At 52.2% G+C, this 27,473-nt stretch overlaps 12 protein-coding genes across 12 annotated transcripts; 7 read left to right on the forward strand and 5 right to left on the reverse strand.

The window, feature by feature from the left end:
- Positions 1-420: 420 nt before the first annotated feature.
- Positions 421-2,440, forward strand: J4E83_006563 (uncharacterized protein; the record flags this gene model as incomplete). The annotated part of the gene is made up of 4 exons (XM_049333475.1): positions 421-471; positions 522-1,159; positions 1,223-1,393; positions 1,462-2,440. The coding sequence occupies 4 exons, from the start codon at positions 421-423 to the stop codon at positions 2,438-2,440; spliced, it is 1,839 nt and encodes a 612-aa protein (XP_049187197.1).
- A 150-nt stretch (positions 2,441-2,590) lies between these two features.
- Positions 2,591-4,206, reverse strand: J4E83_006564 (uncharacterized protein; the record flags this gene model as incomplete). The annotated part of the gene is made up of 4 exons (XM_049333476.1): positions 2,591-2,868; positions 2,934-3,507; positions 3,586-3,875; positions 3,939-4,206. The coding sequence occupies 4 exons, from the start codon at positions 4,204-4,206 to the stop codon at positions 2,591-2,593; spliced, it is 1,410 nt and encodes a 469-aa protein (XP_049187198.1).
- A 678-nt stretch (positions 4,207-4,884) lies between these two features.
- Positions 4,885-6,610, reverse strand: J4E83_006565 (uncharacterized protein; the record flags this gene model as incomplete). Its single annotated transcript, XM_049333477.1, has 7 exons — positions 4,885-5,203; positions 5,260-5,440; positions 5,488-5,745; positions 5,802-5,927; positions 5,980-6,073; positions 6,121-6,382; positions 6,432-6,610. 7 exons carry the CDS (start codon positions 6,608-6,610, stop codon positions 4,885-4,887), a joined length of 1,419 nt encoding a protein of 472 aa, XP_049187199.1.
- A 1,770-nt stretch (positions 6,611-8,380) lies between these two features.
- Positions 8,381-8,955, forward strand: J4E83_006566 (uncharacterized protein; the record flags this gene model as incomplete). The annotated part of the gene is made up of 3 exons (XM_049333478.1): positions 8,381-8,534; positions 8,589-8,764; positions 8,818-8,955. 3 exons carry the CDS (start codon positions 8,381-8,383, stop codon positions 8,953-8,955), a joined length of 468 nt encoding a protein of 155 aa, XP_049187200.1.
- A 238-nt stretch (positions 8,956-9,193) lies between these two features.
- On the reverse strand, positions 9,194-10,666 carry J4E83_006567 (uncharacterized protein; the record flags this gene model as incomplete). The annotated part of the gene is made up of 1 exon (XM_049333479.1): positions 9,194-10,666. One exon carries the CDS (start codon positions 10,664-10,666, stop codon positions 9,194-9,196), a length of 1,473 nt encoding a protein of 490 aa, XP_049187201.1.
- Positions 10,667-11,310: 644 nt separating this feature from the next.
- J4E83_006568 (uncharacterized protein) lies at positions 11,311-11,976 on the forward strand (the record flags this gene model as incomplete). The annotated part of the gene is made up of 1 exon (XM_049333480.1): positions 11,311-11,976. One exon carries the CDS (start codon positions 11,311-11,313, stop codon positions 11,974-11,976), a length of 666 nt encoding a protein of 221 aa, XP_049187202.1.
- A 338-nt stretch (positions 11,977-12,314) lies between these two features.
- On the forward strand, positions 12,315-13,075 carry J4E83_006569 (uncharacterized protein; the record flags this gene model as incomplete). Its single annotated transcript, XM_049333481.1, has 2 exons — positions 12,315-12,369; positions 12,417-13,075. The coding sequence occupies 2 exons, from the start codon at positions 12,315-12,317 to the stop codon at positions 13,073-13,075; spliced, it is 714 nt and encodes a 237-aa protein (XP_049187203.1).
- A 789-nt stretch (positions 13,076-13,864) lies between these two features.
- Positions 13,865-14,900, forward strand: J4E83_006570 (uncharacterized protein; the record flags this gene model as incomplete). Its single annotated transcript, XM_049333482.1, has 2 exons — positions 13,865-14,270; positions 14,326-14,900. 2 exons carry the CDS (start codon positions 13,865-13,867, stop codon positions 14,898-14,900), a joined length of 981 nt encoding a protein of 326 aa, XP_049187204.1.
- Positions 14,901-15,064: 164 nt separating this feature from the next.
- On the reverse strand, positions 15,065-16,277 carry J4E83_006571 (uncharacterized protein; the record flags this gene model as incomplete). The annotated part of the gene is made up of 3 exons (XM_049333483.1): positions 15,065-15,796; positions 15,852-15,962; positions 16,266-16,277. The coding sequence occupies 3 exons, from the start codon at positions 16,275-16,277 to the stop codon at positions 15,065-15,067; spliced, it is 855 nt and encodes a 284-aa protein (XP_049187205.1).
- A 713-nt stretch (positions 16,278-16,990) lies between these two features.
- On the forward strand, positions 16,991-19,768 carry J4E83_006572 (uncharacterized protein; the record flags this gene model as incomplete). Its single annotated transcript, XM_049333484.1, has 3 exons — positions 16,991-17,159; positions 17,216-18,489; positions 18,542-19,768. The coding sequence occupies 3 exons, from the start codon at positions 16,991-16,993 to the stop codon at positions 19,766-19,768; spliced, it is 2,670 nt and encodes an 889-aa protein (XP_049187206.1).
- A 294-nt stretch (positions 19,769-20,062) lies between these two features.
- On the forward strand, positions 20,063-20,679 carry J4E83_006573 (uncharacterized protein; the record flags this gene model as incomplete). The annotated part of the gene is made up of 3 exons (XM_049333485.1): positions 20,063-20,321; positions 20,389-20,541; positions 20,651-20,679. The coding sequence occupies 3 exons, from the start codon at positions 20,063-20,065 to the stop codon at positions 20,677-20,679; spliced, it is 441 nt and encodes a 146-aa protein (XP_049187207.1).
- A 356-nt stretch (positions 20,680-21,035) lies between these two features.
- Positions 21,036-23,869, reverse strand: J4E83_006574 (uncharacterized protein; the record flags this gene model as incomplete). Its single annotated transcript, XM_049333486.1, has 4 exons — positions 21,036-21,907; positions 21,966-22,086; positions 22,134-22,262; positions 22,313-23,869. 4 exons carry the CDS (start codon positions 23,867-23,869, stop codon positions 21,036-21,038), a joined length of 2,679 nt encoding a protein of 892 aa, XP_049187208.1.
- Between the last annotated feature and the right edge of the window lie 3,604 nt (positions 23,870-27,473).

The raw sequence follows: 27,473 nt of genomic DNA on the forward strand, positions 1-27,473 counted from the left end.
TGCGCCGACCGTGTAGATACAATGTTGCACCTGCTGCAGTGGACAAGCGAGGACCGGGCCTTCCCGCCTCGCCCAATGAGCTGATGGACCGCATGCGATGCATGGAATTCATAATCAAACACCATTTCCCCAACCTCGCCCTGGATATCGTCTCTCTACAACGCACGTGCGATTCCCTGTCTTCGCCCACTCCACCACGCGACCAGAATGCGACCGTACCCGAGTCTATCGAGCTGTCGGCGAATGCCCAAGTGTCTGACAGCCCTGATATCGGAGACGAGGATTGTACCATTGACCGCGTAGATGGCACGACAGTCCGTATGTGCTTCGTAAACCCCCTCGTAATTCCTCAGGCACACTGACGAGAGCTTTTGTCGCTGTGCAGATTACTCAGGCGAGTTCTCTCATTGGAACTTTTCCATGCACATCAAACGCAATATAGACGATCTTATGGCCAAAGCCAATGTGCAGGTACGTACTGCTAGCCTAGTCTATTCCTGTTTACTCACTATCTCTGTCAGAATTCCGAAAACATAACGCGGGTACCAGATTTCATTCGCGTCGGCGAGGCAGATCCAGCCTCGACTTCCATCTCGGACGTTCTTGCTGTTGTGCCACCCCGTCCGGTTGCCACATTCTTGACCAATGTCTTCTTCAAACATGCCACCAGCGTCTACTACTACGTAGACCGACGTTGGTTTGACGACATCCTAGATATCATATACACCAAGCCCGTCTCACTACGCTCCAAGGATGTTACTGCAATATGTGTAGTACTGATGGTGCTGGCAGTCGGAACCCAATACGTCCATTTAGAATCGCCCGATCGCCACAATAATTGCAGTACTCGTGTTGCAACGGACTCTGAAGTTCAGAGTAGTTGGGAGCTCGAGATTGGATCCGGATTTTACCGTCAAGTAGCAAAGCTGCTTTCGGAAGTCATTCACGCTGGCTCGCTGCTCAGTGTCCAGGCACTTCTACTTCTCGGCCTATATTCCTTACCTATCGATGCATCTGGGCTGAGTTACATCTATCTAAACTTGGCTATCAAGGTGGCCATACAAAACGGGATGCACCGAAAGGTCTCGCGCAACGTTCTCGATGCGAGAACAAAAGAAATCAGGCGTCGCATTTGGTGGACAGCCTACTGCATGGAAAGGTTTGCTGGCCCTTGACTCTTCGATACCACCTCGTCCTCTTGCTCACAAGTCTGATCTACTAGAAAAATTGGTATATACCACGGCCGCCCGATATCCATCGTACGATCCGATATCGATGCAGATCTGCCTCAGAGGTCTGAATCGCACCTCATGAATGATGACCATTTCGCTCCTCAAGGTCTCCTGGATTCAATCGAGCTCACAAGGCAAGCTGAAGCATTCCACCACGAAATGTAAGTCCAGACCAAGACTTTCTTGACACACGGAGATAGAAGACAATCAACTGACTATGTATTGCTAGATCGTGTCTCCGCACATGTGCGAACGCTGAAGTCGGGGTAATCTTGGACCGTATCAAGCGCATGAAGGCGGATCTGGGAGGGCCCTGGTCGCCTCCTCGCGGGGGTGTATTATCGCCTCCTGCGAACCACGAAGCAGAGTTACCAAAATCCCGCGCATTGATTCATTCTCGACTAGAGTGCTGCCTAGTGCACATGTTTATCGGACGACCCTTCATCCTCGCGCACCGTCACGCGCGGACCAGTGTACATTCCAAGGACGCCAATGCCGCATCCGCATCCCCAGAAGTACGCCGGAGGAAAGCATCCGAGTCTCACTCACAGTGGGACTTCTTAGTCCAGGACTGCGTTGCGGCTGCGAAGGAAGTTATCAGCACATGTCAGATCATGCAGACGGGCGACATGGGCCTTGCAAAGTCGTCATATGCCGAGTATAGTTCCTGCCGTGCATCACTGCTGGTCTTGATCGCATATAGCATATGTTACCGTACAAACGAGTTCGCAAACACCCTACAAGTAGGTCTACAAGCGATCAGAGAAATGGCTTCGGCGGGCGATTCCGCGCGTTCAGAAGTGTCGCTCCTGGAGACACTGGAAGCTGCGCTGCATCGACTCCACGTTTTCAATCCATTGCCCAATCAACCTGCGGTCACGGAAGCAAACGATGCAGCTGAAGAGGGCTACAACGGTCTTCTTAACTGGTATAAGAAAGCAGAAAAGTCCACAGTCCCTCGTTTTGGGCCTTCAGCATCCGGACATGCAAATGTACAGGCAGCAACGGCGCAAGGCCCAAGGATAACACCAAACAGAACCGATGCAACAGTGGATACCATGCCAAGCTATGTACCCCTTGATGGCTATCCGTTCGATTTCGATCTACTCAACTCGGATGGAAGCGAGGCATTCTTCACCTCGGACTTTGGTGACCATGGTAACGCAGAGAGGGAGTTCTTTGAGAGCCTTTCATGGTTACCGAAGTGACGTTCTGCACAGGCTAGAATCGCCAATGTATGAGCGATGAAGCGCATCAATTTAACTCTTTTCGCCAACAGAGTGCGTGTAAAAGTTGGTGGATGAATCATCGCATTGCAAAGGTGGACAATTCAGGTCCCAACTCGTCTTATCTCATGGTCACAACCGTGCTTGAGCAGGCTGGCTTTCCGCTATCTGTTGCCACATCTTGAGAGACACATGTTCTTTCTGCTGGTACCATCTACTCCTGGTGATGCGGTACGGCACAGGAAGATCCACATCTTCTGCATCGCCCGTGATGACCATGGAAGCAATGGCTTTTGCACAGAAGAAGATCTGCGGCATACCGTGCCCGCTGAACCCTGCGCACATATACTGGCCGGGTTTTCCGCAAACTGACCCAACATACGGGAACCCGTCGTTGGAATAGCCCATTACTAACATGGAAGAAGATGAGTCAGTTCTGGAACATTGTGAGCGCTGGTGCGGACATGACACTTACTGCCGGTCCAGAGGTCTTCGGTATGGGCACCGCTGTTCTCCCACCCGCGGAAATGCCGTTGCATGTAACCGTCAAAGTAATGCCGCGCGCCATCCATCAGTCTGCTGTCGTCGGATACATCGAACCATTCGTCCAAGTCTTTGTAGTAGTCGCGCCTTCCGCCCCCGACAATGATACTACCGTCCGGCCGAGGAATCATGTAGTCGTACTCATAGTCGGAAAACCGCATCATATAGCTATCAGTCATTCTTGGTGCATTCTCGCCCGCCAAGCGCGCTACTATGCCTCTTACTGGGACGACCTTGTCCTTCATCTCCGGTACGAGGGCAGACGTGTAACCGTTCGTAGCATAAACGATAGTGTTGGTCTTGACGGAGCCGCGCGGTGTATTCACAACCCAACGATGATCTTCTTTGCCTTCATCGGCTGCCGAGATGGATGTTACTGAGGTATGTGTTTGCAAGTTGACACCCATAGATACCGCTTTCTCTAGCAAGTGCGCCACAAGTCGGTAGGGCCACAGACGAGCGGCGCTATATGTGTGACAAGACTTTGCACCCCAAACGCCGGAAACCTATAGGCTTAGTCAGACCTCTCCAAAAACACATCTCAACGAATCAGATCAAGATGTTCATCTCCAAACACTACATACCTCTTCTGCTTCGCTGCCTGAAGTAAACTTTATTCCTTTCACAGTTGAGATACCCGCTTTGACAGTTTTCGCGATGTCAGCTTTGATTTTATCGCGACCGGCTTCGTAAAAGCAGACATCCGTGACCCTGGTCTCTTCGAAATCGCAGTCACAATTTTCACGCTGAACAAGTTCTTTGATCGCGTCGACCTGACGGGATTCGAATGTAGCCACGTGCTCCGCAACCGCTTTCCCATGCGTCTCCAGTACGCTGGCCGCTCTTGACAAAGGATCTGGTTTTAAATGACCGCCTAGATTCTCAGACTTAGTACGTGCGAAATTTGACTTAGATCTCAAGGGCATATGATATGTACCATTACGTCCGGTAGCGCCAGAACAGGCCTCGCGTGCCTCAAGGATAAGTATTGATGGAATTGGGCGGTCGCGACGCACACACTCTTCGACTATGTGATGCACAATCGATGCTCCAGCATACCCCGCGCCAACGATTACAACATCGACATGCGTGGGCAGATGCTCAGTACTGCGATGGTTGTCGATGGGCCCAACTTGTTTTCTCCAATAGGAGGGGACAGCATCCGCCACCGGGAAGGGTTTGGCGCTGGTACCAGGAAAAGACATGTTGAAGGTGTAGGATGTGAATCACATGCACGTATTGGTGGTAGTTCTACGGGATTGTCCTAAGTGCAAGGTGGGCTATGTAGGTACTCACGCTTAGTCATTCACAAGGCAGGTTCGCTTCTACTGTACCCAGCCCGTGAACTTGCGTACTTTAGTCAGACAGATAGGATGCGTAAGCGCAGAATGTTGTCTTTGGCTCCAAGCGGCTGCGCAAGGCGGTGATCGTTAGGCAATTGCGACCGGGCCGGTCGCCGGTCCGGTCACTGATAAGGACCCAGTTGACTTTGCCGCGCAGCAAGCAAACACCCGTTCAGAGCAGCATAATCCGGTCTAGAGGCTGTGTTTACCAGTAGTAGCATTTGGAGTGTTGGAAAGGCCCTCCGGTCTTGCCTTTCACCAACAATGCTGCATTAGATGCGAGATGATCGAGCAATTCTACTGGTCAATATCCATCAGCAATGACAGCTCGCATGGTAGAGAAGGTGTAATGCGAACAGGCATAGGAAACAGTTCGATTAGCAAAATACAATTTACAGTGACACAACCTATATCATGATAGATGTTCTGAATGACTTGATGATTGCTATCCACGGCTCGACCCTGACGACGCTTTCCCAATTCCAGCCCGCGTCCCACGCACCTGCAATCTTTCTGTTGAGAGCCATCACGCACGACACTTCATTCGGTGGTGACGTTACTCAACGGCCTCCTGGGCATCCTAGTGATCAACATGACCATACTAGGCACAGTAAGAACTAGCAAACCACAGTTCACATAGATCGGGACCACAGGAGCGATGCCACTCGCAGAGCTCAGACCATAGGAAACTGCCTGGCCCGCCGTCTCAAACGCGCGAAACAAGCCTGCCACGCGTGAAGAATCGCCCATATCGTTGGAGAATGTGCCGAGAATCCAGTATAGTGTCAATTGCGTCCAGTAGCCGCTCACGAAGATGATAAGGTATGGCACGTATGCCCTTGCCCATCTGCCAGTTTCTCTATCGTTGAAGTCAGTCTCAGTCGCACTGGGGCCTGTCTCTGTAAAATAACTCACGATCCGTAATCAAGCGCCGTTTTATTGCCGAGGTAGTGGTACTCAAAAGCGACCCAGATGAAACAACCGGTTTGTGGCAGAATCCACAGCGAGAATGCAACCCATGCTTTGGGCCGCTGGGGCCACCGCTGGCTGTCTAGAAGTTTGCCGAATATGACAACCGACGGAATGGTGATGGCGGCTGTACTGGTCAGCATGTAGTCGGCTGTTCCCAAATTCCATACTTACGGAGAAGAAAAGATGATAGAGCGCGTGCGCGGACCGAGAAGTGTAGCGAGAGATAGGTACCCATTGTCCCTCCGTAAAAGAACGAATAGAACGCGGGGAGAAAGATCAACCAGACCTTGTTGCTTTGTAGAGTACTCCACAGAGCAACAAATTCTTGTTTCCAAGTGACCCTCCCCGACATGGGAACTTTGCTGCCATCGCGACGACGCACTCGGGGTGTGGGGGACAGGGACAGCGCCCAAAGAACTCCAGTGCATTCTGCTATTGGTTAGTAAATGTGCATTCAGAGCAGATGCCTAGTATCCGTCACGTACCGAATCCAACAAAGACCAGATATGTCGCCCATGCAATGCCTCCAGCAGAGGCTCTGTCTGAGTTCGTGGAAAAGTTTATCGCACCACCGATCAAGCTTCCGGAGCTTCGCATAGCCGACCAGATGCCTGTCAGAGATTAGTGAAATGATCATACTCCACGTCGCACACAGGTGCTTACCAAGGTATAACCCCCTCTCTTCTGGCCTTGGGTAGCATAGCATGGCTGTCGTTTCGCCGACGTAAAGAAGCCCACCCGCTAGACCGTTGATAACCTGGCCCCATCAGTATGTTTCCCTTGTATGATGAGTGTAGATCGTACATTGGCGGCTATGAGGTACCAGTCGACGCTGAATCTAGCATTTACATAGTACGCAGATCCTTGGAGGGGCATCGTGAGAGCCGCAATGAAGCACGCCCATTTGATCCCGATCCTATTGATGATGGGGCCTCCGAGGATAGTACTGATGAAGCTCATGGCGTAACTCAACGAGGTTGCAAGATTCGCTAGCCATGGCGTTGACAAACCGCCTCCTCCTAGATTGGATATAGCATCACCCATGGCTGGGCCAACCAAGGAAAGCCTTAATCATGTTCAGCATCCGGATGGTAGTCTCTGGGAGGATTACTCACGCTCCGAACATCACCATCTGGAATAGCACGCTCCGGTAGAAAGTCGACCATTTCCAAGATCGCAGAAAGTCGTAGTCGGTAACTTCTTCCTGCGATCCGATCGCGATGTCCTCACCACCGTCATGCTCCGTGTCCTTCACTTTGGCGTCTTTGGTGTCTTTAGTCTGCGAGTAATCCATCACAAAACCTTTACTGAATCCCGTTCATGATACGCTTCTATTTTATGTAGAACTCTTGCATGCTAGAGACTATCGGCCGGCAAGCTGATTAGGAAACGGTGCCCCTTGTTTGCTCCAGATAAGCATAACACCGGCCCGGTCTGTAGCGCGACTGATTAGACATGGTGTTGTACGGGCGACTCGTAGAGTACGGGCTTATCGAGCATGGATGAGCATGGGGTAGTAGCCGTGCCCGGCCATCGCGCTCTTTTCAAGTTGCTCCGGGCCTTTGCATCTTAATCGCTATTAGCATGTGGATGCTAGACACGAGAGCGATCGTTACAACAATGCCTGTGAGCTCTGACAAAGCCAACTGATGTCTTCAGAAACATAGCCGGAAGGCAGCTGCGCGCAATAGAAGCGTTCCAAGGTTGCTGGGAGTGACGAGAAGCGCCGGTCTTGGAGTTGCGGGGTGTGGGGCTACATCCACTCTTTTAAACACGCGCACCAATCAAGCCACTGGTATTACTGTACAACCCTCTCTTCCGATGGGCGGGAAGGGGAGGCATTCAAGTTCCTAACCCACGACCGCGAACATGCGCACATCTAGGCGACAGTTCTCAGGAGTTCAGATGGCCGTTAACAGTCATTCGTGGCTATAGTGGTGGTGTGGTGGTGTGCCAAAATGACAGGATTGCGGTTCCGGAAACAGTAAATTGACCTCGGAACGGCACCGCAGCTTCCGATGGATCGCGAGGTCATACATGCCCTTGCCGTGGCTGCGATGTCTTCTTCTTTCTACTCCCCTTTCATCTACGGCTTTTTCCATGAAGCTGCGTCAGATTCCAGGCTATTTTACAGCTCGATGATTTCCCCATCGACCAACGAACGGATGCGGGAGCCACGTGAAAGCTACAATGACCAAAGAAGCGACGAACCTCGACGCGCTTCCGTATCGGGATGACTGAAGCGAGATGCGATCGCTTTCGCGATAGCTCGGCCGCTTCTGTGATGTGTGCACATCTCCCTACGCATAAGACATGAGACGAGAACATGGTAGCGTGTTTGTTCCTTGCGCGATGCTGAAAAGTGCTAAAATCGTGGCGCTTTCAGCTCGAGGCTGGAAAGCCTCCAGGGTCCATTTGGTGGCCGAGAAGGCGGGGTGCCCGAAAACGTGGAGGGCCACGCAAGGCTAGGGAACAAACAGTTTAGACTCGGTAGATATATGCAAGGGCGCAAGCGAAGGGGTGCACTGGGTGGTGATGCGTAGAAAATGTGAGTCTGGAAGTTACGATGTGGACCTGTCAGATGTGGAGGATGCAAGCCCGTTCCGCCGCCACATGGCATCTGGCCGATGAGGAAATACCCGAGAATCATCGCGTTCAGCTGCCGACACGCAGTGTGCAAACCTCGACTCTTTCCGTCACTCTCTCATCTGGACAAGACCGAAACCTGCACAGCTGGCTACACGTTTACAGCGATGGCTTATCGGACTAGAGTGATTTCACGACAGCTACGCAGGCGCTTCAAGTCCAAGCGGGCTGAGACTAATGATATAGAGCAAGCCATGTGTTGACCATACCATACTGATTGGTATCGTGGCGTGTAGACTGGCAGGAAGGTAGTGTTGGCATAACTTTATACCCAAGCTGGCTTCGTTCATGTAGACGCAACAGCTGAGCCTGAACAGTATAAAGACGCCTGTCATCCACCTATTATCTCAACAACAGCCTACAACAAGCCTCTCCGGTACCATCTACTTCTCACTACACTCCAGCGACTCCTTCCATCATGCCTTCTCTCGTCCAAAAGGGAGACACAATCTACGTTCATCCCGAGTTTCTCAGCGATAGCAAGAGCAACCGAATGACTGTCAGCTGGAGCCAGAACTGGTTCAATCGCACTGAAAAGTACAAGCTCTGCAAGTTTACCGTCAAGTCTGGTGGTAAGTACAATCCCTTTCTTGGTCGATGCCCTTAGGCTAATCAATCATGAATAGGCGACGCCAAGGGTCTCATCTACGTTCAAGCCAACAAGGTCGCCGAGTTCAAATCGAAGAAGACAGGCGGAGAAGACTTCACGGTGACGGTTGATGAGTCGTTCCAGTACGGACAGGACAAGGATCAAACCAAGCGCTTCCTTGTGTTCCACGACACGGACAACCGGCCTTACCAGGTCAGTGAGCTGCAATGACGTTTAAGAGGACAAAGATTACTAACATACCATAGCACCGTTTCGTTGAAAACACACTGACTGAGCTTGGAGACGATGCCAATGAGTACGTCAAGGAGTTTACCGGAGTTAGTTTCGAAGCCGTCGGAATGATGGCTAAGATGTTCGTGGGGGACTATTTGCACAACTTCTAGGTGTTGGATGCTGCATGATTATGAACAATCTGCGAATAGCAGCCTCGTAGCGATTGAATTTGTTTTTAAACATATGCTCGACTAGCTTCACGCTGCAACATGTCTTACTGTGAACATTATGGTTATATTTCTTCGAAACTACTTGTAGTATACACAACTTGTATAATTGAGGGCCGAAGCCTACTCCGCAGCCCGTCACTCTTCGTGTATCGTATGCCCCACTTTGGCCTCATTCATTCTACCCTCTTGCTAGCCAATTTAGGTACCCTACTCCGGGCCACATGCCCAATGGACAAGCCCAGTCGATGCGTCGCGCTACATAACCCAGACTACACAACAGTACCGATTCGCGAGTATCTTGTTGCCGATAGACTCGCATTGATGTACCAACGTCGTTCATTGCGGACACTAATTCGACAAGAAACTTCTTGATCGATTCGGTATAAGGATGGGAAACCCGGTCTTCCAGGTCAATATACAAGTCGAACTTCGAAAGACCAAGGGATCTAGCAGTCGTAAGAAGACAATTTTGCAAGGGAGACGTCGCCCAGGTGACCTGGAGATCATGCAGAAATGCACGCGGCATCTCTGTGATCGTGAGAGACACCAAGCTATCCGGAAAGGACTCTTTGGGCTGCAGAAGATGTGCAGGTGTAGTAAAGATGTTAACACCGCCTGGTCTTATGTAAGCGAAGCCGAGAGTGAGCTTCTCCAAATGCACAAGTTCCCTGAAGCTACCAAATGGCCTGAACTCTCCAGCGTGATACCCAGTCCATTCGAAAGTCTTCAGTGACGGAAACAGGTCAGCTAATGGTCCGTTCAATCGCCGATGATCGTAATCACCTAGAGCTTCAACATAGACATTCACCATCTTCAGGTGCTGTACGCCATGCATCTCCGGTAGTTCTAACATGCGATGAAGCTGATCCGGCTGCAAAGTGATGTGTCGCAGTTCCAAGTTGCGCAAAACCGCGGTCCTTTCAGATCCTCTGTATGACCATTGGAAGTTATGGTTGCGGCCATTTTTGTAGTATTCACAGATGCCGTTGACCTTCAGGGTCTCGACAGGTGCCAATATTGGAATAGACCCTCCCTTTCCAAGTTCTACATCTAGGCTCTTCAACTTTTCCAAGGGCCAGACTCCTAAGGACGGGCTTTTAGTGAGCCTTTGCCAGCGCGCGGGGCAGACGACTTCGATTATTGCAGAGCTTATGTTCATCAGCCGGAGGTGTTCGAGATTGGTTGCGAGACAGAGTATGAGGGCCAGCGACGCATCTATAGTCCAGATCTCTCTGGACACATTGTAGTACCACGTCACGTCAAACAGAGGCTCCTTCAATGGGTATGCGAGTTCCTTGAGAGCCTTCTTTACCTCTAATGACTTCTTGGAGAGGTCTTTGCTGACCTTCTCGATGGTATTGTTCGGATCGTAATAGCTTAGATAGTGAAGGTCTGCTTCCCATTGCTCGTTAGCAATATCGAAGGCGAAGCTCCGGGTGTGCTGTGAGAGCTCTCTGCGGCTGATTAGAGTCAATAGAAGACGTGGTACGGAGAGGACGTTTGGACTGCATACTTGGATGTGCCTGTAAAGATATGGCTCCGCTACCTTGCGATAGTACTTGTTCGTAAGCGTCAGGCTGTGGAGGGCTTGATGCGGGAGGTATTGTATGATCATGTCGTCGATTTCGGTGGAAAGGTCCGACAGCGACATCGTTGGACGGAGACTGCGGTCGAGAGGCGGCTGTTCGAAGATGTCGGAAGAAGCTTTGATCGAGTTGTATCTCCAGAGAGTGCGTTGTCTTTGCCTAGAATTTATGGAAAATATGTGTCTTCGTAAGTGCAAGAGCCCACCGACGAGATTTTATATATTTTCCTAACTCCAGGCACCAGCTTCTGCACATGACTGTAGTGAACTATGGTTGAGATGCGTCGAGACGTAATCGGAACCGAAATCCGAGAACCAGCCGAAGTGTAACTTCACGACCGATCTGCCACAATTCCTATGGCTGGATCGGGCGCGGTACTTGCGCGTTGCTAAGTGACGAGAGTGAGCAAGTGTAGGAAGGCCCGTGCCCCTAATACAGCAGGTGCGTCCTTTCCACTTTCGCTCCTTCCATTAGCAGCGCGCAGGTCCTCTCGCAAATCACCTTTGACCAACTCTTCGAAATTTAGAGTTCGTCCTCATACATCGCCGGCGCGCAAGCGAGACATATCACTCGTTCGCGCGACTCATCGGCAATAAGCCATTCGCGACCTCCGAAGTCTATACTACACCCACACGGCCAGGTGCTCTCGCGTGAGAAGTATCATCAACACAAGAAATCAATCGCTCTGGCCCTACCTTACTCGCCCACTATGGACCGTCTCTCAACCGAGCTAGACGAAAAGATCATCCAGCAACTGGCCGGAAGGGAAGCGTCTGCTCTTTCCATGACATCAAAGTACTATCGATCGCTTGCAGAACAACAGCTCTACCGAGAGCTCACTTTCTCGACCAAGCAATGTATGGACTTGATGTTGTTACTCGAGACGCTTGTTGATCGTCAAGATCTCGCAAAGCACATTCATTCCTTCACTATAACCACAAATGGGACGCCAGAGTTTACCTTGGCTTTTGACGCTATATTCTTCCCCCGCTTCCAGAGTAGAATCAATGAGTACGAGCGAGTTATCTGGGACTTTGTTCCATCATCGTCAAGAAGTCGAGCCGAGCGATGGCTTGAGCAGATGTATCAAGGAGAGCAAGTGATCGACGGACAGCTCGCGGTTATCTGCTGTCTTTCTGAAAACATGAAGCATCTGACACTAGGTGGTGTCTACCCGTCCAGTCTTCCGATCACCCTGTCAGTCCTCGAAACGTCCTGGAGCAAAGTCAGTGCCGGCTTTCAGAGTAGCGGAGGATACAGGGGAACAACCTGGAGGTTTAGCAAAGACTCGACCCAGCCTGCAGAGGGCAAAATACTCTCTCCAGATGGGAGCGAATGGTCTATAGCGGACGGACATTTGGTGCGATGCCGATAGAATGGAGAGACATTTGAGACGGAGATGATGCATTTCGGACACGCTGCTTTTCCTACTATTCAACGCCGAAGTGTGGCATTAGAACAGACATCTTGGTCGTAGCACATACGATAGGACTAAGGCATTGCTGAAGAATGTGAATGGGTCATGTAATGTCAGGAGTTTTGTTGACAAGATGGCTTCGAAAGTACGAAGCCATAGAGAGCGAGCCAAATGATTACGTCACGGCGCGGCGATCTCCACCCGTGGACGCCTCGGCCATAGCGGGGTTAACTTTTGGGAGCCGAGCTGCGAACTGCCTAACACACGCGTCAACGTTAGCCATCATCCGCAACACCATGGAGGAGTACAAGGCCAAGTACGCCATTCACGAGGCCTGTCGGGAAGGTCAAAGTGCGTACGTCACCCTCTTCTAGCAGATCACGCCTAACAAACCCCAGCATCCCGAGTCGACTCCCTCCTCGCCGCGAACCCCAAGCTCGCAAACCTCCGCGACCCAGACGATCGCCTACCATTACACTGGGCCGTATCCTACAATCATCTCGCTATCGTTCAAACACTCGTGCAAAGCAAGTCGTTCGATCCTGATGTCACGGATGGCTCAGGCTGGACGCCACTCATGATGGCATGCTCGCGGAAAGACGCAGAGCCAATAGTAGATTTGCTGCTCTCCAAAGACGCCGAAGTAAACGCGAAGAACAACAACGGCCAGACCGCGTTACATTTTTGCGCATCGAAAGTGAACCTCGATATCGCACGCACATTGCTCGCTCAGAAGCCGCCAGCGTCAGCACGGATAAAAGACAAGAGAGGCCAGCTTCCACTGCACCGCGCAGCAGCGGTGGGCAGCGTGCCGATGATGAAGGCGCTGTTAGATGCAAAGAGCCCTTTGAACGCGACGGACATGGATGGCATGACAGCGCTGCACCACGCGATGAGCGAGGGGCATGGTGATGCAGCGCTACTCCTGCTCACCATGGGCGCGGAACACGACAAAAAGGACACCGATGGTCATGTACCGCTCGATCTCGCGCCAGATGCGAAGACTAGGAGCTTCATACTGCAGGCAGCTGAGCGGGAAGGCATAGAACTGCAGTAGGAAGCTATCTTACGCCATGTAATGTTGCATTTGCGGAGTCTACACGATACCCAGGGTCACGGCGCATTGAGGCTGTCATATCTATGGACACATTCACAATTGATCTGTTATCTGCGAATTGCTCTCATGCTTTATGCCATGCGGATCGCTGCCTGATCGGTGGGGTGGCACGAGCTCGTGATGACTACTACCGACCTCGAAATGCCTTTCTCTCGCAGCCCCTCGCACCCCGCGCGTTCTGCACTTCGGACCTATTGCGCAATCGCACCCATCACCTGCATTAGCCCCCACGCTCCCATCGGCATGCTGTCAGCGGGGCCTGACCTAGCGCCTGTCCGCAGCGATCAGTCTACATTCCATGCTTCGAGTCCCAGCGTCTGCACACGCACGGATGCGAACAGGCAACGGCATCAGCTATCAGCTCAACTGTGAAGCACGCGACAAACTCTTGTCAGACGTCGCAATCGCAACTCCACGTGGTGACGTTACTTTGCTCCTGACGCGTGCTCATCCTGAGGATGATTCGCCATCATGGTGCTAATCGTCACCCATCATGGTCTTCACGGTTTGACTATATAGCTGTCGCGAGGACGATGTACCGAGGCTGAATCCGCGCCGTTTACTCCCTCAAAGACGTATACAGAAAGTACAGTCTGGACTGCAGCTGCCCCAGAAGTATAAGTCGCGACCGCATCGATCAACTCTAGGTTTCCTACCTCCTCTCCTCAGCACACAACATCACACAATCACTCTCTTATTCGACACGTCATACACCCATAGTATAGCAGCATGGCTACCTTCTCCGATCCATCAACGTACCTCAATTTTCTCATATCCCCACGAATCCCTCCAGAGCTGGTCCTTAAGACTATCCAGCACCTGCCTTTCAACGATGGCTCGCTCATTACCACTATTCGGAGCGCACATCCTCGGCTCCGCGCCATCTTCAAGAACTACGAAAGATCCATCACTGGTAGCTTCATGAAGAAAGAGCTCCGGCACGCAGAAACAGACTTCAAGTGTGAAGATGATCGGCTCAACGTCGACTGGCTGGCCGATTGCGTTCACAACTACGATATTGTCGATGACGTTATGGACGCCCTCTGCTCTGAGCACAACTTCAACGCCGTTCTACAACATAACATCCCTCTCGCAAATGCCGGACTACTACTATTATACCGCCTGACATCGATCGGTCAGTCCACCCGCCAACCCATCTCTAGCACAGCCTCAGCTAACCTCCCCCTCAGAAGACCACGCACACCGCCTAAGCTACATCAAATCCCTCCCCCGCGACCCCCTGGTTGCAATCTACCTCGTCCTCCACCACGCCACCCTCTCCGCCCGCTACCACGGCTCAGGCTGGATAAACCAACGCACCTACGGCCGCTTCATGGACGCAAACCAAGTCGAACTACGCAGCGAACTCGAATTCTGCTTCGCAGAAGCTGCGCTGTGTCTCGGTCCAGAGTTCATCTCAAACACACTCCTGCACCACGATACCTCGAATGCAGAGACTACTTTACTGAACTTCTACCATGATCATGGCACGCATGATTGGGACTGGCCTTGTTGGGGGACGGCGAAGGGCGAGTTTGAACCGCCTAGGACGCAGGGGCCGCAGAGGGAGGAGGGGAGTGGGAGGAGTCTGTTTACGACGATGTTGGAGAGGTTGGCGGAGTGTATGGGGTGTGAGTTGGGGGATGTTAGGCCGAGGGTTGAGCGGCAGCTTGAGAATGCGGAGCATGAGTTGGCGTATTTGAGTTTAGCGGGGAAGGCAAGGTTGTTGGAGGGAAAGGATGTGGGGGACGTCGATGGTCGGTAGGACGGGGTGTTCGAGTCGTCGGTTGGATCGGACTGGACTTGAACGGCATGTACAATGGCATTCCTAGCGAACTTCTAGATTTTGGTTACTCCTCATGATGCAATGCAATACGAACAACACAAAGCTATCATCTCCCACTCCATCGTGAAAGACATCCCAACACCCTAAACCAACTCATTATAAACATCCGTCCTCCTCTTCAACGGCGAATCATTCCTCATACTCCTCACATACTCAACATCAATCTCCGCGCACGCAATCTCCCCTTCATCCTTCCATGACCCTCCCTCCCCCTCATCACCCCCCAACTCCGCCACAATCTTCCCCCACGGATCCACAATCATACTATGTCCCCAACTCCTTCTCTTCCCCTCTTCATCATGCACACCCACCTGCGCCGCAGCGATAATATAACTCTGCGTCTCAATCGCACGCGCCCTGATGAGAATCTCCCAATGTCCTGCTTTTCCAGTCGGCGTCGTGAAGGCGGCGGGGTATAACAGGACTTCTGCGCCGCGCGCACGCAGGGCGAGACCGGGTTCGGGGAAGCGCAGGTCGAAGCAGATTTGCATGCCTAGTTTACCGATGGGCGAGTCGAAGGGGTCGCCCAGGTGGACGCCGCGTTCTACACCCGCGGATTCTTGCATTTGCGGACCGTCTTTTACGTCCATGTCGAAGAGGTGGAGTTTTTGGTAGCGGTATTTTATTTCGCCTTCTGCCGTTATCCAGATCAACGTGTTCTTGACCTTTTTTCCATCGTCTGTCGGTTCGTGGATGCCGACGGAGATGGGGAGGTTGTATTCCTGGGCGGATTTGCACAGGCCTTGGACGAATTCGGAGTCGTGGACGGATTTGCAGAGTTTGAGTCCGCCGGAGGTGGTTAGGTAGTCTGCTGCCTGGGGAGGGTTAGTTTGGGTGATGGATTTTGGGTGGGAAGTGGTGGTGGTGTACTTCGGGCAGGAAGAGGGCGGCGGCGCCTGCTTCGTGGGCTTTGCGGCAGAGGGATTGGGCTTGTTTGAGGTTGTCGGCCATGGAGGCCTGGGAGCGCATTTGTCCGACTGCCTGGGGGTTGTTAGTATGGGTGGTTGATGGTCGGGTTCGTATAGAGTGGTCCATCTCGAGTTGTGAACCATCTCTTGAGCGGTGTGAAGATGTGGCGGGATGTTGGGGAACACGAGTTGTTCTAGATAAGAGCCAACATTGAACAAGATTTGGGATGATACATGGAAGGTACCCAAGTCAAGAGAATGAATTACAAAGAGTCAAATCTATACATTAACGGTACAGGTTGGCAACGATGGGATGATGGACATTGAGAAACAGTTTAGATAGCAAGGAAACGAGAGATGACTGGGAACAACTTACTGCGAGAGGCATCTTGAAGGTATTGATTGGTTTGATTGTGTGTGTTGGAATATGTGGAAGGAATCAAGGTACCTCTGAACTATATGAAGGCAGCAAACACAACTAAAGAAAGAATACTGCTGTCGTCAGAGACGGCAGGCGCGATGCCACTAGAGGCTAGTTCAATCGTAGCAGTCATCGTGAGATGCATGTTGCATCTGGAACGCATGCCAAAAAAGCATATGGCATGTAGACGACATCGAAAAGTGAAGATATCCATACGCCGATCGTCATGCGGAAGTCATGGCCGGGACCCAAGTCCCCTGCATAAACTCTTGGTGGTGGGAATTGCGTCAGGGCAGAGAGCGGAGTTGCGGAACATTTGGTCGGCCAATCGGCGTGCGCGTGGCATGCTGCAACCGCGCCCGTCATCTCGAGGGCTTGCGCGGCAGGAACCTTGGGAGCAAGAGGACACGCATGCGATTGGGGCCGCCTTCCGATGATACGAGCTGATCTAGCTGCGACAACATCCACCCTACGACATTCACCCTACGACATCCACCTATGGTCATTGCTGTGACACCCCGCGAACCCTACTGATCGCGTACGACCGCCAACAGACCAGCCTGGCCTCCCGCGCAATTGAGCTATGAACAGACACAAGCGCCGAACGAGTGCACGCTGAACGCTAGCGAAGCGTCGTAGACGACCCATCGCCCCAGGACACGTACAGCTGTAGAGGCACGATGAGCGGGAAGAACTGGTGGAACAGCGCCATCTCGGGCCTCGAGTCGCGCCTCGACGGTATACTGGCCGAAGATGGCACCACCACCAAGCCGGCGGGCGCAGAGGCAGGCGCCAAGTCAGACACGACAGAAAAGGCAGCGACGGACAAGAAGCTTGCCGTCGAACCAGGTGGGTGGCCTTGGAGACACTTGCTGTTACCAGCTTGCAGAGAGCTAACGACACAGGCATCTCGCGCACCTCGTCACGAAGCCGACCCAATTCTCGATTACAGGACCGCCTAGCCAAGGCCGTAAACAAGGGCTCCGAAGCAAGAACCTCGTCGGACCTTGGGTCGAGACCCGCGAGTCCAGCCGTGAATGCTGTCACCGCATCGCCAAGAGCCAGCATAGACTCGAAAGCGCCCGAGCCAGCGACGGAGGCCGTGGCCGTGGTCGTGAGAGAAGAAGCTGCGACAGTGAAGGAAGATGAGGCGCCCAAGCCGGATGAAAGCAAGGTCGAGGAGCCTCCACAACCCGCCGTAGAGGCACCTGCGCCCATAGTCTCCCCTCCAGCGACTTCACCACCGCCTACGCCTCTAGTGGCCGAGCAACCGACTTCGACGCCCGTTCCCACCATGTCCATGCCGTCGATACCCTCCATCGTCACCCCGCAAACCTCGTCTCCCCGCCAGTCCTTCGACAGCGACCCGTCGCGACCTTCAATCGACGTCCTCCCCCCAACGCTGTCTACCGAGACCAAAGACCCCGAAGAAGTGCAGGCTGAGCTATCGCTGTTGCAGAAGACATACGAGGAGACAATGCAAGACAATCGCGAGGAGCTCAACTCTCACCTAGAGCGAATCGATACTCTACAGTCAAAGCTCACATACCTCTCCGAGCAGCTTGCTGCCTCTGCAAAGGCCGCCAAGTCCGACTCGGAAGCGACCCCCGCGGATAAGAAGCTGGCGGACAAAGATGCACAGATAGCTGCGCTCATGGAAGAGGGGCAGAAACTCTCAAAGACGGAAATGAAGCATCTGACCACTATCAAGAAGATGCGCGCGAAGACAATGGAGCAGGACAAGGAGATTACGACACTCAAACAGCGGCTGACAAAGGCGGAGAAGAGCATCACTGAACAGTCGGAAAGGGCACGGCGTGCAGAGGCGGCGGAGAAGTCTGCGCAAGAAAAGCTGAAGATTGTGGGTAGGATTGAGAAGGACATCGAGACCATCAGAGCAGAGCGCGAGGAGGCTGGACTTACCATATCTGAGCTACGGAAGCAACTCAATGACGCGCTTTCACGAGCAGAAGACGCTGAGAAGAGAGCCCAATCTGGAGCGCTGGAAGCAGAGAAGAGGGCCACTGCGTCGCTCAAGGAAGACATCGAGAACGTCCGGATAGAAAAGAAGCTTGCCGAAGATCGCGCGAAGAGGGAGCTTCAGGCGGCCAGGGACGAAGCGAAGAGCCAGCAAGAGAAAGCAAAGGTCGCCGAGCTTGAATTGCGCGGCGAGATTGCTGTAAGTTTTGATGGCCTGTTCGAAAACCAGACGGACACTGACCGAAACATAGAACCTGGAATCTAAGCTCGAACTGCTCCGCAGCCGCACAGAAGAGGCGTCATCATCTGCGACTGGTGATTCACAAGCCAAGCTTCTGCGACAGATTGAGACGCTGCAGACCCAGTACTCGCTGGCTTCCGAGAACTGGCAAGGTATCGAGACCACTTTGACGTCTCGTATGGCGGCTCTTGAAAAAGATCGTGATGAGACAGCAAAGCGCGAGTCTGACGTCCGACGAAAAGCAAGAGAAGTCAACTCGAAAGCACGTCGACTGGAAGACGAGCTGGAGAGCATCAACGAACGGGCCCGCACATTCGAGCACGATCTGACGGAGCAGCGTGCCGCAGCTCAAAAGTTGCAAGCTAGGCTCACACAGGCAGAGACTGCAGCACAGGATGCACGAGCCGACCTTGAGCGGGAGAAGAAGCTGTGGGATGTCGAGCTTCAACAGCGAATAGAGGAAGAGAAGAATAAGTGGAAAGTGGAAATACAAACGCCATCTCTACTAGGTGATTCTCATCATCTACGGACAGACTCACCTTCAATAGCCCAACGCCGGCATTCGCCCGACCCACTAGGCATATACAGCCGACGACCCAACCCGCGCTCCATCTCCAGCGGCATGGACATGCCCATGATGTCCCCCATGGACCGCATGTTCGACGAAGCCTCGCGCCGCCCCTCTTCCTCCCGCCACAACAAATCCAGCAACGCAACCAAAGTGCGCACCCCCGAACTCGGTACCCCCCAACGACAAGACTCCATTCCATCAAGCATGTCAAACCTCAATGGCGGCCTGGAAACACCGTCTATCCACACCATCGACCATGACAACGACCCTTTCGAGAACACATCCTCCCCCCACCACACAATAAACGACATGATCAGCGTCTCCACCGCCGGCGCCGGCCCCTCCGTCCAACTCGTCGAGCGCATGAGCGCCGCAGTCCGGCGTCTAGAATCTGAAAAAGCGACTCACAAAGAGGAACTCGCCCGTCTGACTGCCCAACGCGACGAAGCCCGCGAAGAAGTTGTTAAGCTCATGCGTGAGGTTGATGAGACGAGGAAACAAGGGGAGAAGGTAGGGGATTTGGAAAAGAGGCTGGGCGAGATGGAGAATAGGGAGATGACGGCTTTGGAGATGTTGGGTGAGAAGACGGAGAGAGTCGAGGAGTTGGAGGGCGATGTGAGGGATTTGAAGAAGATTTATAGGGAGTTGGTTGATACTTTGAAGTGAGGGTGGTAGCATGGCCGCGGCGTCGGGAACTGAGATACTAGCTTTCTTCCGTTTGAGTGTCACGAAACCATGGTTCAAAGTGTTATTTGCTGACCAATGACGTCGCGTACCTCCTGGTGGTGTGCACAACCATGGACCGCAAACAGTGACTCATGTTGTAACAGGCCGCCTATATCTGTACGCGCCCCCCAAATCGCGAAGCTTCGTCCCAAATCACAACTGGACCTTGATGACATACCGAGTAGCAATTTCCCCATCCGTGTGACGCGTTACGCCTCTGCGACTACCAACATCATGGACACGACCAAGATAGCACCCGTCGTTTGGATCAACAGCTTTCCAGGCTGCGGAAAGCTCACAATCGCTTCCGTCATGAAGACCCTACATACCGACATGATCCTCCTGGACAACCACAAGCTGATCGACCCCGTGGAAGCGAAGTTCCCACGAAGTCACCCCGATTACCAAAAAGAACGGCATCGATATCGGCAACACATCTTCAGAGAACACGTTAGTAACCCTGCTATGTTGTCGCAGGTTGTGGTTTTCACCGGTAAGCCTCTCCTATCTCCCTCTCGCTATCAACATTTTGCTGATTATTATAATTATTGTTGTCAAAGATTACCAGTCCCACAACCCACTAGGACAAAAGGTCGCGGAAGAATATCGGGAAGCAGCGAGAACAGCTGGACGTCCTTTCAAGCCCGTCTACATTGTTTGCGATGTTGAGGAGAACATTAGGCGGATTGCTGCTGCCGGACGCGTTAATGGTGGTACGAAGAAGCTTACTGATCCTGGGCGTCTGAGGGGTTTCAGGGAAAGATGCGATATCTTTCGGTTTGAGGGCTGTGATGGGTTGAGTTTTGATACGACTGATAGCAGGCCTGAAGAGGTTGCTAGGGAAATACTGAAGTTTGTGGGGGAGAGATGATGGCTGGGATGTTGATTCCTGGGGCAAGATTGTGGGTTTGCGATCCGGACTGGTGGGTGGTGCTACTTCGCTTAGCTGGGATGTGGTAGCGTGGTGTTCAATCTCAGCAACAATAGTCAAAGAGTCACACGGAGTTTCTCTCAGCCTTGTCATAGATCAAGATAAATATCTAAGCAAGTGGGTATCATCAAAAAGGTGTCTAAGTCTGGTATAGCCCTCTACCAGTATCAAAAAGGTCGTGAGTGGTGTTACAGTCTATGCAGCGTTCTCTACAGGCTTTGACTACCCAGCCAAGCCTGGCCCAGATACATTACACCTGGGCATCTCATCAAGCGCTTAACCAAAAGGACAGCTCGGAAGCTTAAAGTTCTGGCCTTTCTTCGGCCTACATCGCCCATATTTCTTGGTTTGTAGCTGCTGTTCATTGCCCTTCGGCACACCAGGCTTGAGGCCCGACGGAGCCGCTCCACCCACTGGCTTTTTCGGTGCCACCAAACCAAGGCCAGCTCTTCGCTTGAGACTACCACGCCCTACGTCGGCCAATGGGTCTGGCTCCCACTCTGCAGTTGTCGCGTCACATGCGAGCTTATCTTGTGTATGCGGGAGACACAATGGATATTTGTCGTAGGTGCCGCAGACGGTCGCGTAGATAGCTCTGCATTTCTGGACACGGGGGAATTTACAGTGTCCACTGGGCGAGCATGAGTCGATGGCGAAGCTCTGTGCAGGCTCTGCTGTGTTCTGCGGACCGCCTGACTCATTGAGGTTCTCGCCGTCTAGTAAAGCATCAGACTGACCGATGTCGAGACTGAGTGGAGCTGGTGCGGCTGGCGCAGGTTTTGGCGCAGTCTTGTTTGAGCTCGAGAAGCCTGTGGAGCTTGCGACGCACTTTGAAGTATCGTCAAACATGGCGGTGACAGCATCAGACCACAAGCGGGTGTAGTTGAAGACATTTGCTAGGGTGTAGAAGATGCGGCAATCGGCGGGTTCGTATTTGAATTGGAGCGGCTCTGTATCGTTGGGTCGGATCTGGTCCCTGAGGTTGATACCAAAAGCTGCTGTGAAGACACCGGAATCCCGATAGTCATTAGTGGTGAGCTGGGGGACTGTCGCCAATGTTGCGTTGTCGACGTTGAACGCGGGAGATGAGATGACACCAAGGTCATAGTCGATTCGATCGGCGGAGTAAATTGCGGCACCGCGATTTCCTGGAGCAATGTGTGTTAGTGGTGATACACTGAAATATTTGAACACTCATGAACATACCTCCTACAGCTTGCATGGGGCCGGGAGATGGAAGTCCGCCTACTGCAATGGTTCGAACGCCGACCTGTTTGAACATCTCGACCAGAAGAGCGCATGTGGATGAACAAGCTCCATCTGTCAACTAAAACTTGTCAGGCTTGGTAGTTGACCACGAGCCACAACACTTACTATGGCAATATCCTCAGCCGCGAATGGTGGAGTCGTGTAGTCCAGGGGATACTCAGGAGCATAGCCCGATGGCACCCAGCCTTCGAACAAAGCCGAAGTGAACGCGGAGTTCGAAAGATTGTATCGCTCCTAGTCTCTGTTAGATCTACCTATTGCATGAAATCTGGTCGGCAACATACTGTGAGCGAGAAGGAATCGCCCTTTTCCAGCACAGGTCCTGTGTATTCAGCCCAGCTAGTGAAGTTTTGACCCGTTATAGCGTTGAGTTTGGACGTAGCCGTCCATTCAGCAGCGAGGAAGTCGTTATAGTCAGAATCGCTAGGATTAAGACTATTGAAGTACGATGTGTATGCTTCGCCGATAATGCTTCCGAGGTGATGATTTCGGCGCCTGCTTCCTGCGTATGGATCCACGTTCGGGAAAAATCTCTTGAAGGTACTGAAGGCAAGCTCCACGGTACCCCCGGTGTTTTGCTGGAGGTCTATCACAACTCTCTTCAGGCCTTGTTCAGTTGTGTTGCTGATGAAGTCTGATATGGCATTGCTAAAGTCCCCGATGGAGTCAGAGTATTGTGCAAACGAAGGAATGCTGAGTGTCGCAGCGTTGACATCTAGTAGGAAGTAGCCGGAGACAATGCCATCGCTGCGAACTACGAGACCCTCTTGTCGAACATCAGGATTGGGATATGCTCCGCTAGATTTGATATTCCAAGACTGTTGATCAGGTGTAGGCGCGTCAACAGGTCCTGTCGTGTTGAGATCTTCGGGGATAGCATACGCTGGGTTGTAGAAGTTTCCACTCGGGTCATACGAGGCGGGCAAGAAGTTGAGAACAAAGTAGTTGTAGAGATCTCCACCAGTGGTTAGTGGGCCTGTCTCGTACGGCTCCTTCCAGAGCGCGAGCCAGTAATCAAGGTACTCAGTACCGTCCTCCATGACCAGCGCAATCTCGTCTCCTGGATAGAAGCGTACGCCACTGTCCCAGATACCACCGAACCCCTGGATGGCCGATGCAGGTGTGTAGAACAATTGGTTCCAGTCGGCATTTGGTTCTATACCACCAACGGCATTGATGCTTGCCAATCTTGTGACGTACTCCACAGCATCCATCTCGTTGATTGTAGCGATTGCGGTAGGCGTCCCACCTTCATCTCGGCTTTTTACGAGATCGTTCGTGAGGTAAAGCTTCGGTAGACTTGCACCGTCCGACGAGGCAGCGGTTATGGAATACGGTGCGAGGAAGGAGAAAGCCGCCATGATACCGCCTCTCAGATACATGTGGCCATCATGAGCTCTATCCAGCAAGTGCTGTACGTCAACCTCGAATTGATATTGGTTCTTGTAGACTTGCGCCGTGATATTGTTCTGAATTCGTGTCAATTCTGACAGGATATCCACAGCGGGTTGCTGATATCCAGCTGGAGGTTCCCGGAGATATGCAAGAGTGCTTTGAAACTGCACGGTGTCGTTGATGTACGTGATGAAGCGAGTGGCAACATCAGTGTTGAAAGGTACGCTGGTCAGGCAAGCGTATGCATCGTATGCGTAGTGATAAGCGTATCCAGCATTGACGTTGTCGATGATATAGCCGCAAGCACTCGAGTCTGGGTTTTCGGCATCCTCCTGGCGAATACGAATCTTATTGTAAGGACTGTCGGGCGTCGATATCGATAGCGCATCTGAGAGATATACACTACTCAACACCGCTATCGAGAGCGCTGATGTTCGGAACAGCATTTCGAAGGTGGCGATCGCAAGTTGTTTGGAACGGAATTGTCAAGTTCGTTGCGGGAAAGGGGTCATAGTCAAGAAGAATAGAACTCCAAGAGAAATACGAGTGTAACAAAGCAGCCGAATCTGAGGATTAGCCTCTACCAGTTTCCACCAAAAGCATGATAATGAAATATATAGACTTGGAAAGAGACCGCTGTTTTCGGGAAAAGGGTCATAGGAAGGCTGGATACCCGCCCGAGTAGGTCTGTTGCTCAGCAGTCTTATCGCGGCACATTGAAGAAGCCATATCAGGGAGCAACTATATTTGGCCCGGCGGTAAGGAGCGGGAGGGCAGCTGAGCGTACTGCCAGGGGAGCCGCTTCATGATGGCGCGTACCAATCATTGCCCAGATCGGCATGCAGCATCCACGAGGTCAATGCAAATTACGGTAATACAAGCCCATCGGTGTATGCAAATTCGCTCCAAGATCTTTACATGACCGGTCAATCTTCGCCGTCAGCTTGATGCTTGCTTTTAAAGGTGAAGTTGGCCCCCACGATCGGCCCCCGAATTTGGCCCCCAAGTTTGTTCTAACAGGGGTTCTGCAGCGCTGACCCTCCCGCTTATACGCCACCTATGGGAACTCAATATCGTACAGTCAGCCTGATTGAGGCTGTGACTCACTTGGCCTACCACAACCCGAACACATTCATTGCAAGAGGGGCAGGTGCATTTACACATTAGATCTTAGGTCCTCGAGACGCAGCCTTGTCAAGGTCGATACAGCTCGGGCTTTGAAACCGCATTCGTCGAAACAGTATGTTCGCTATCGGTCAGATCACAGTTAGAGATGATGGCGACGTCTTTGCACGAGACATGGTCGTTCACGCAGCGATTCAAGAGTCTTTCCCTATCGCTTCCGACATCTACGAACGATTGTTTGATAGTATACTTGGCAGCGAGCTCTTTGAAGAGTGGCTACAATGTAAAGACCATTGGCAGCTCCATGTTGTTGGCGGGCCGGGAGCAGGAAAGGTCAGTCGCTATCTAGAACGCTAACGAGAATGCTCATGGGATATTCAGACGGCGTTCGCATCACTAGTAGCCAAACGCTTGAGAGAATGCATGTTGGCGTCAGAAGAGCAGACCTTGCAGCTTGCCAGCATCTTCATCAACCATCGCAAAATCGAAAATGAACTCGCCTTCCTAGAGGATCTCTTGGATACCATATACAACCATGTGTCGCCCCCTAGCTGCAATATCGATCCTGCAACAACTTTGGCGTACGGCGCATATAAGGAGTTGCTGCGCACAGGGAAGAGGGCTTCGAAACGGATTACTTCCGTTGCACAAGCACTCCGCTTGAGGACCGCGGAGTTGGCCAAGAAGGGAGACGTAGTGCTCATCATCGACCATCTAGATCAGTGCAGTCCAGCGCTACGGGAACTGGTACAGCAGCAGTTCGATATCCTGCAAGATGAGGGTCTGAAGATACTTGTCACGTCACGATTACCCAGGCATGAAGCAGCAATGAACATATGGTGCGATTATCACCCGCGAGACTCACCCCTCGCGGTGTTTTGGCGCTGTTCCAAATGCCAGGAACGGGATATCTGCGTCAATTGCAAGAGCGAAGACACTTCTTGTCAGCAGTGGTAAGTACAGTCCGGCCTGGGTGATAACCAGATGCAATGCAGCCACTACAACAACAAGATCTAACTCCATAATCAGCGATTCGGTGGGCACTTGGAAGTCCCCAGAGTATTACAATGTGACGCTCGATGGCATGTCAGACGATGCCATGGCAGAGTACCTAGAATGGGATCTCGAGCGTGAGCATGGCGATCTCGGATTCAATACCTTGATGGATCCATCGGAACCTCCGCTATCCTCGTTCGGGCTCGCCTTCAGAAACACCATGCACGGTAGCAAAGGTCATGAGTGGATACAACAGATCGCGCGTTATGTCGACGGCAGCATCCTGCAAGCAAAGCTTGCCGTTGACAGGATTCACAGCCTGCCTTCTCCCGAGGCCATCGATCTCATGCCAAAACGTATACCGAGAAATGTCCAAGATCATTTCAACACCGCGATCGAAACGATCAAGCAGCAATCGGCTAATAGCCCCTCTATAGCTCTCAAGACTATTGCAGCAGTGGGTCGGAAAGGAGATGCGGCTCGAGGCTTGCCGCTATCCCGTATTGCCAACCTACTGCGAGAACGCACTCGCAATCCACGCATGAGCATAATGCCATCTCGCAGCCCAGAAGACGTGCTGGAGTCCGCGAACGGATATCTCACGATCATTGCCCCGCCATCTGTTGGGCGAGAATCCACCATTGCAGCGTGTCATCGCCTTTTCTGGTTGTTTGTGAATGACGAATACAACGAAGACTTGATTTGGGCGTATGCACAATTGCCGACGTCCAAGGTCCCCAGGTCGCATACATTTGAGTCTCCGTTACTTCGGCAGTTGTCAGCTTTCCAATCACCATTACCAAGCTCCAAGCGCGAGTCATCAGATTCTGTTAAGGGGCTGGGATTGGTCTTTTCTGCTTCGCCATTGATTTCGCCGCCGGAAGAGAAGGGGCTGGATTTCCAGTGAAAAGAGTAGCGTTAGAGACAACATAAATGACTATAACATGTAATCTTCTGTCTCACACTATGTAGAAATTCTTGCAAGGAATTGTATCCGTCTCCATCATTGAGCCTGGTAAGCTACTGCTTGTGGTGCGAAGGCGTTGCCAAGTCTTGTAGCTCAGATGGCGAACGTCAAAGGCACCGGTCCGCCGAAAACACCAAGGCTCGTTTGTATCTGTTGTCTCTTCTAATAAGATACCATGACCTTCAAGCCAAACTTCTTCCGCCATGGTATTTGCTTCGTCCTTGTTGGAGCGTTCCGTCAATGCAAGCACAACAAACATCGTTTTAGGGTCGTCCAAACTGGAGACAAGATCGGGAAATGCATCGATCTCATCGGTCTTGTCGAATGCGTGAGGAATCTCCAAAGACCATGAATGGGATTGACTTTGGCTCAGACGACCTACGTGTAAGAAGCCTTGAATCGCAATCTTCTTACATTTTAGAGCTGGCTCGTTTTCACGTCGTTCATCAGGCGGCGGCGTCTGCGGCTTTTGCTGTACATTGGAATATTGCGTTCCTTCTCTTGAAATAGGTATACGGGTCGCATGCTCCATTCGTAGCGGCGATGAAGTCCTCGATCTGAGCAGGGGGCGAGGGGTTTGATCGGCGTCTAAAGATCCATGTTCGTTTGGCTGCGAGCCCGTACGTGTCGTCGTACCCGAATGACGCCGCCTCTCGCTCAACAAGTTCAATTCTCTTGTCATATCGCTAGCGTTTTCCGAACGTCTTGTCGGCAGTCCTGGTCGGATGCCTTGCTCACCAATGTTGAACCAGATCTTATTGCCAGCATGATCTCGAACAATGTAGCTTCTCTGCCACCGAACCGATCTGCCCGCGCTCAATATCGTACCTTTCACAGAAGTCCAAGACCAGGTTGGGTTTATGTTCAGCTCCGAAGGCCGTTTGCTGGTTGTACAGTCTAGAACCCTCCAAGCCAGCTGCTCCTCAAGAGCTCCCTCCCACATTCCCGCAACGTACTCTTCG

Source organism: Alternaria metachromatica (genome assembly GCF_023757995.1).
Source record: "Alternaria metachromatica strain BMP 0045 chromosome Unknown scaffold_15, whole genome shotgun sequence".
Classification (NCBI taxonomy): domain Eukaryota; kingdom Fungi; phylum Ascomycota; class Dothideomycetes; order Pleosporales; family Pleosporaceae; genus Alternaria; species Alternaria metachromatica.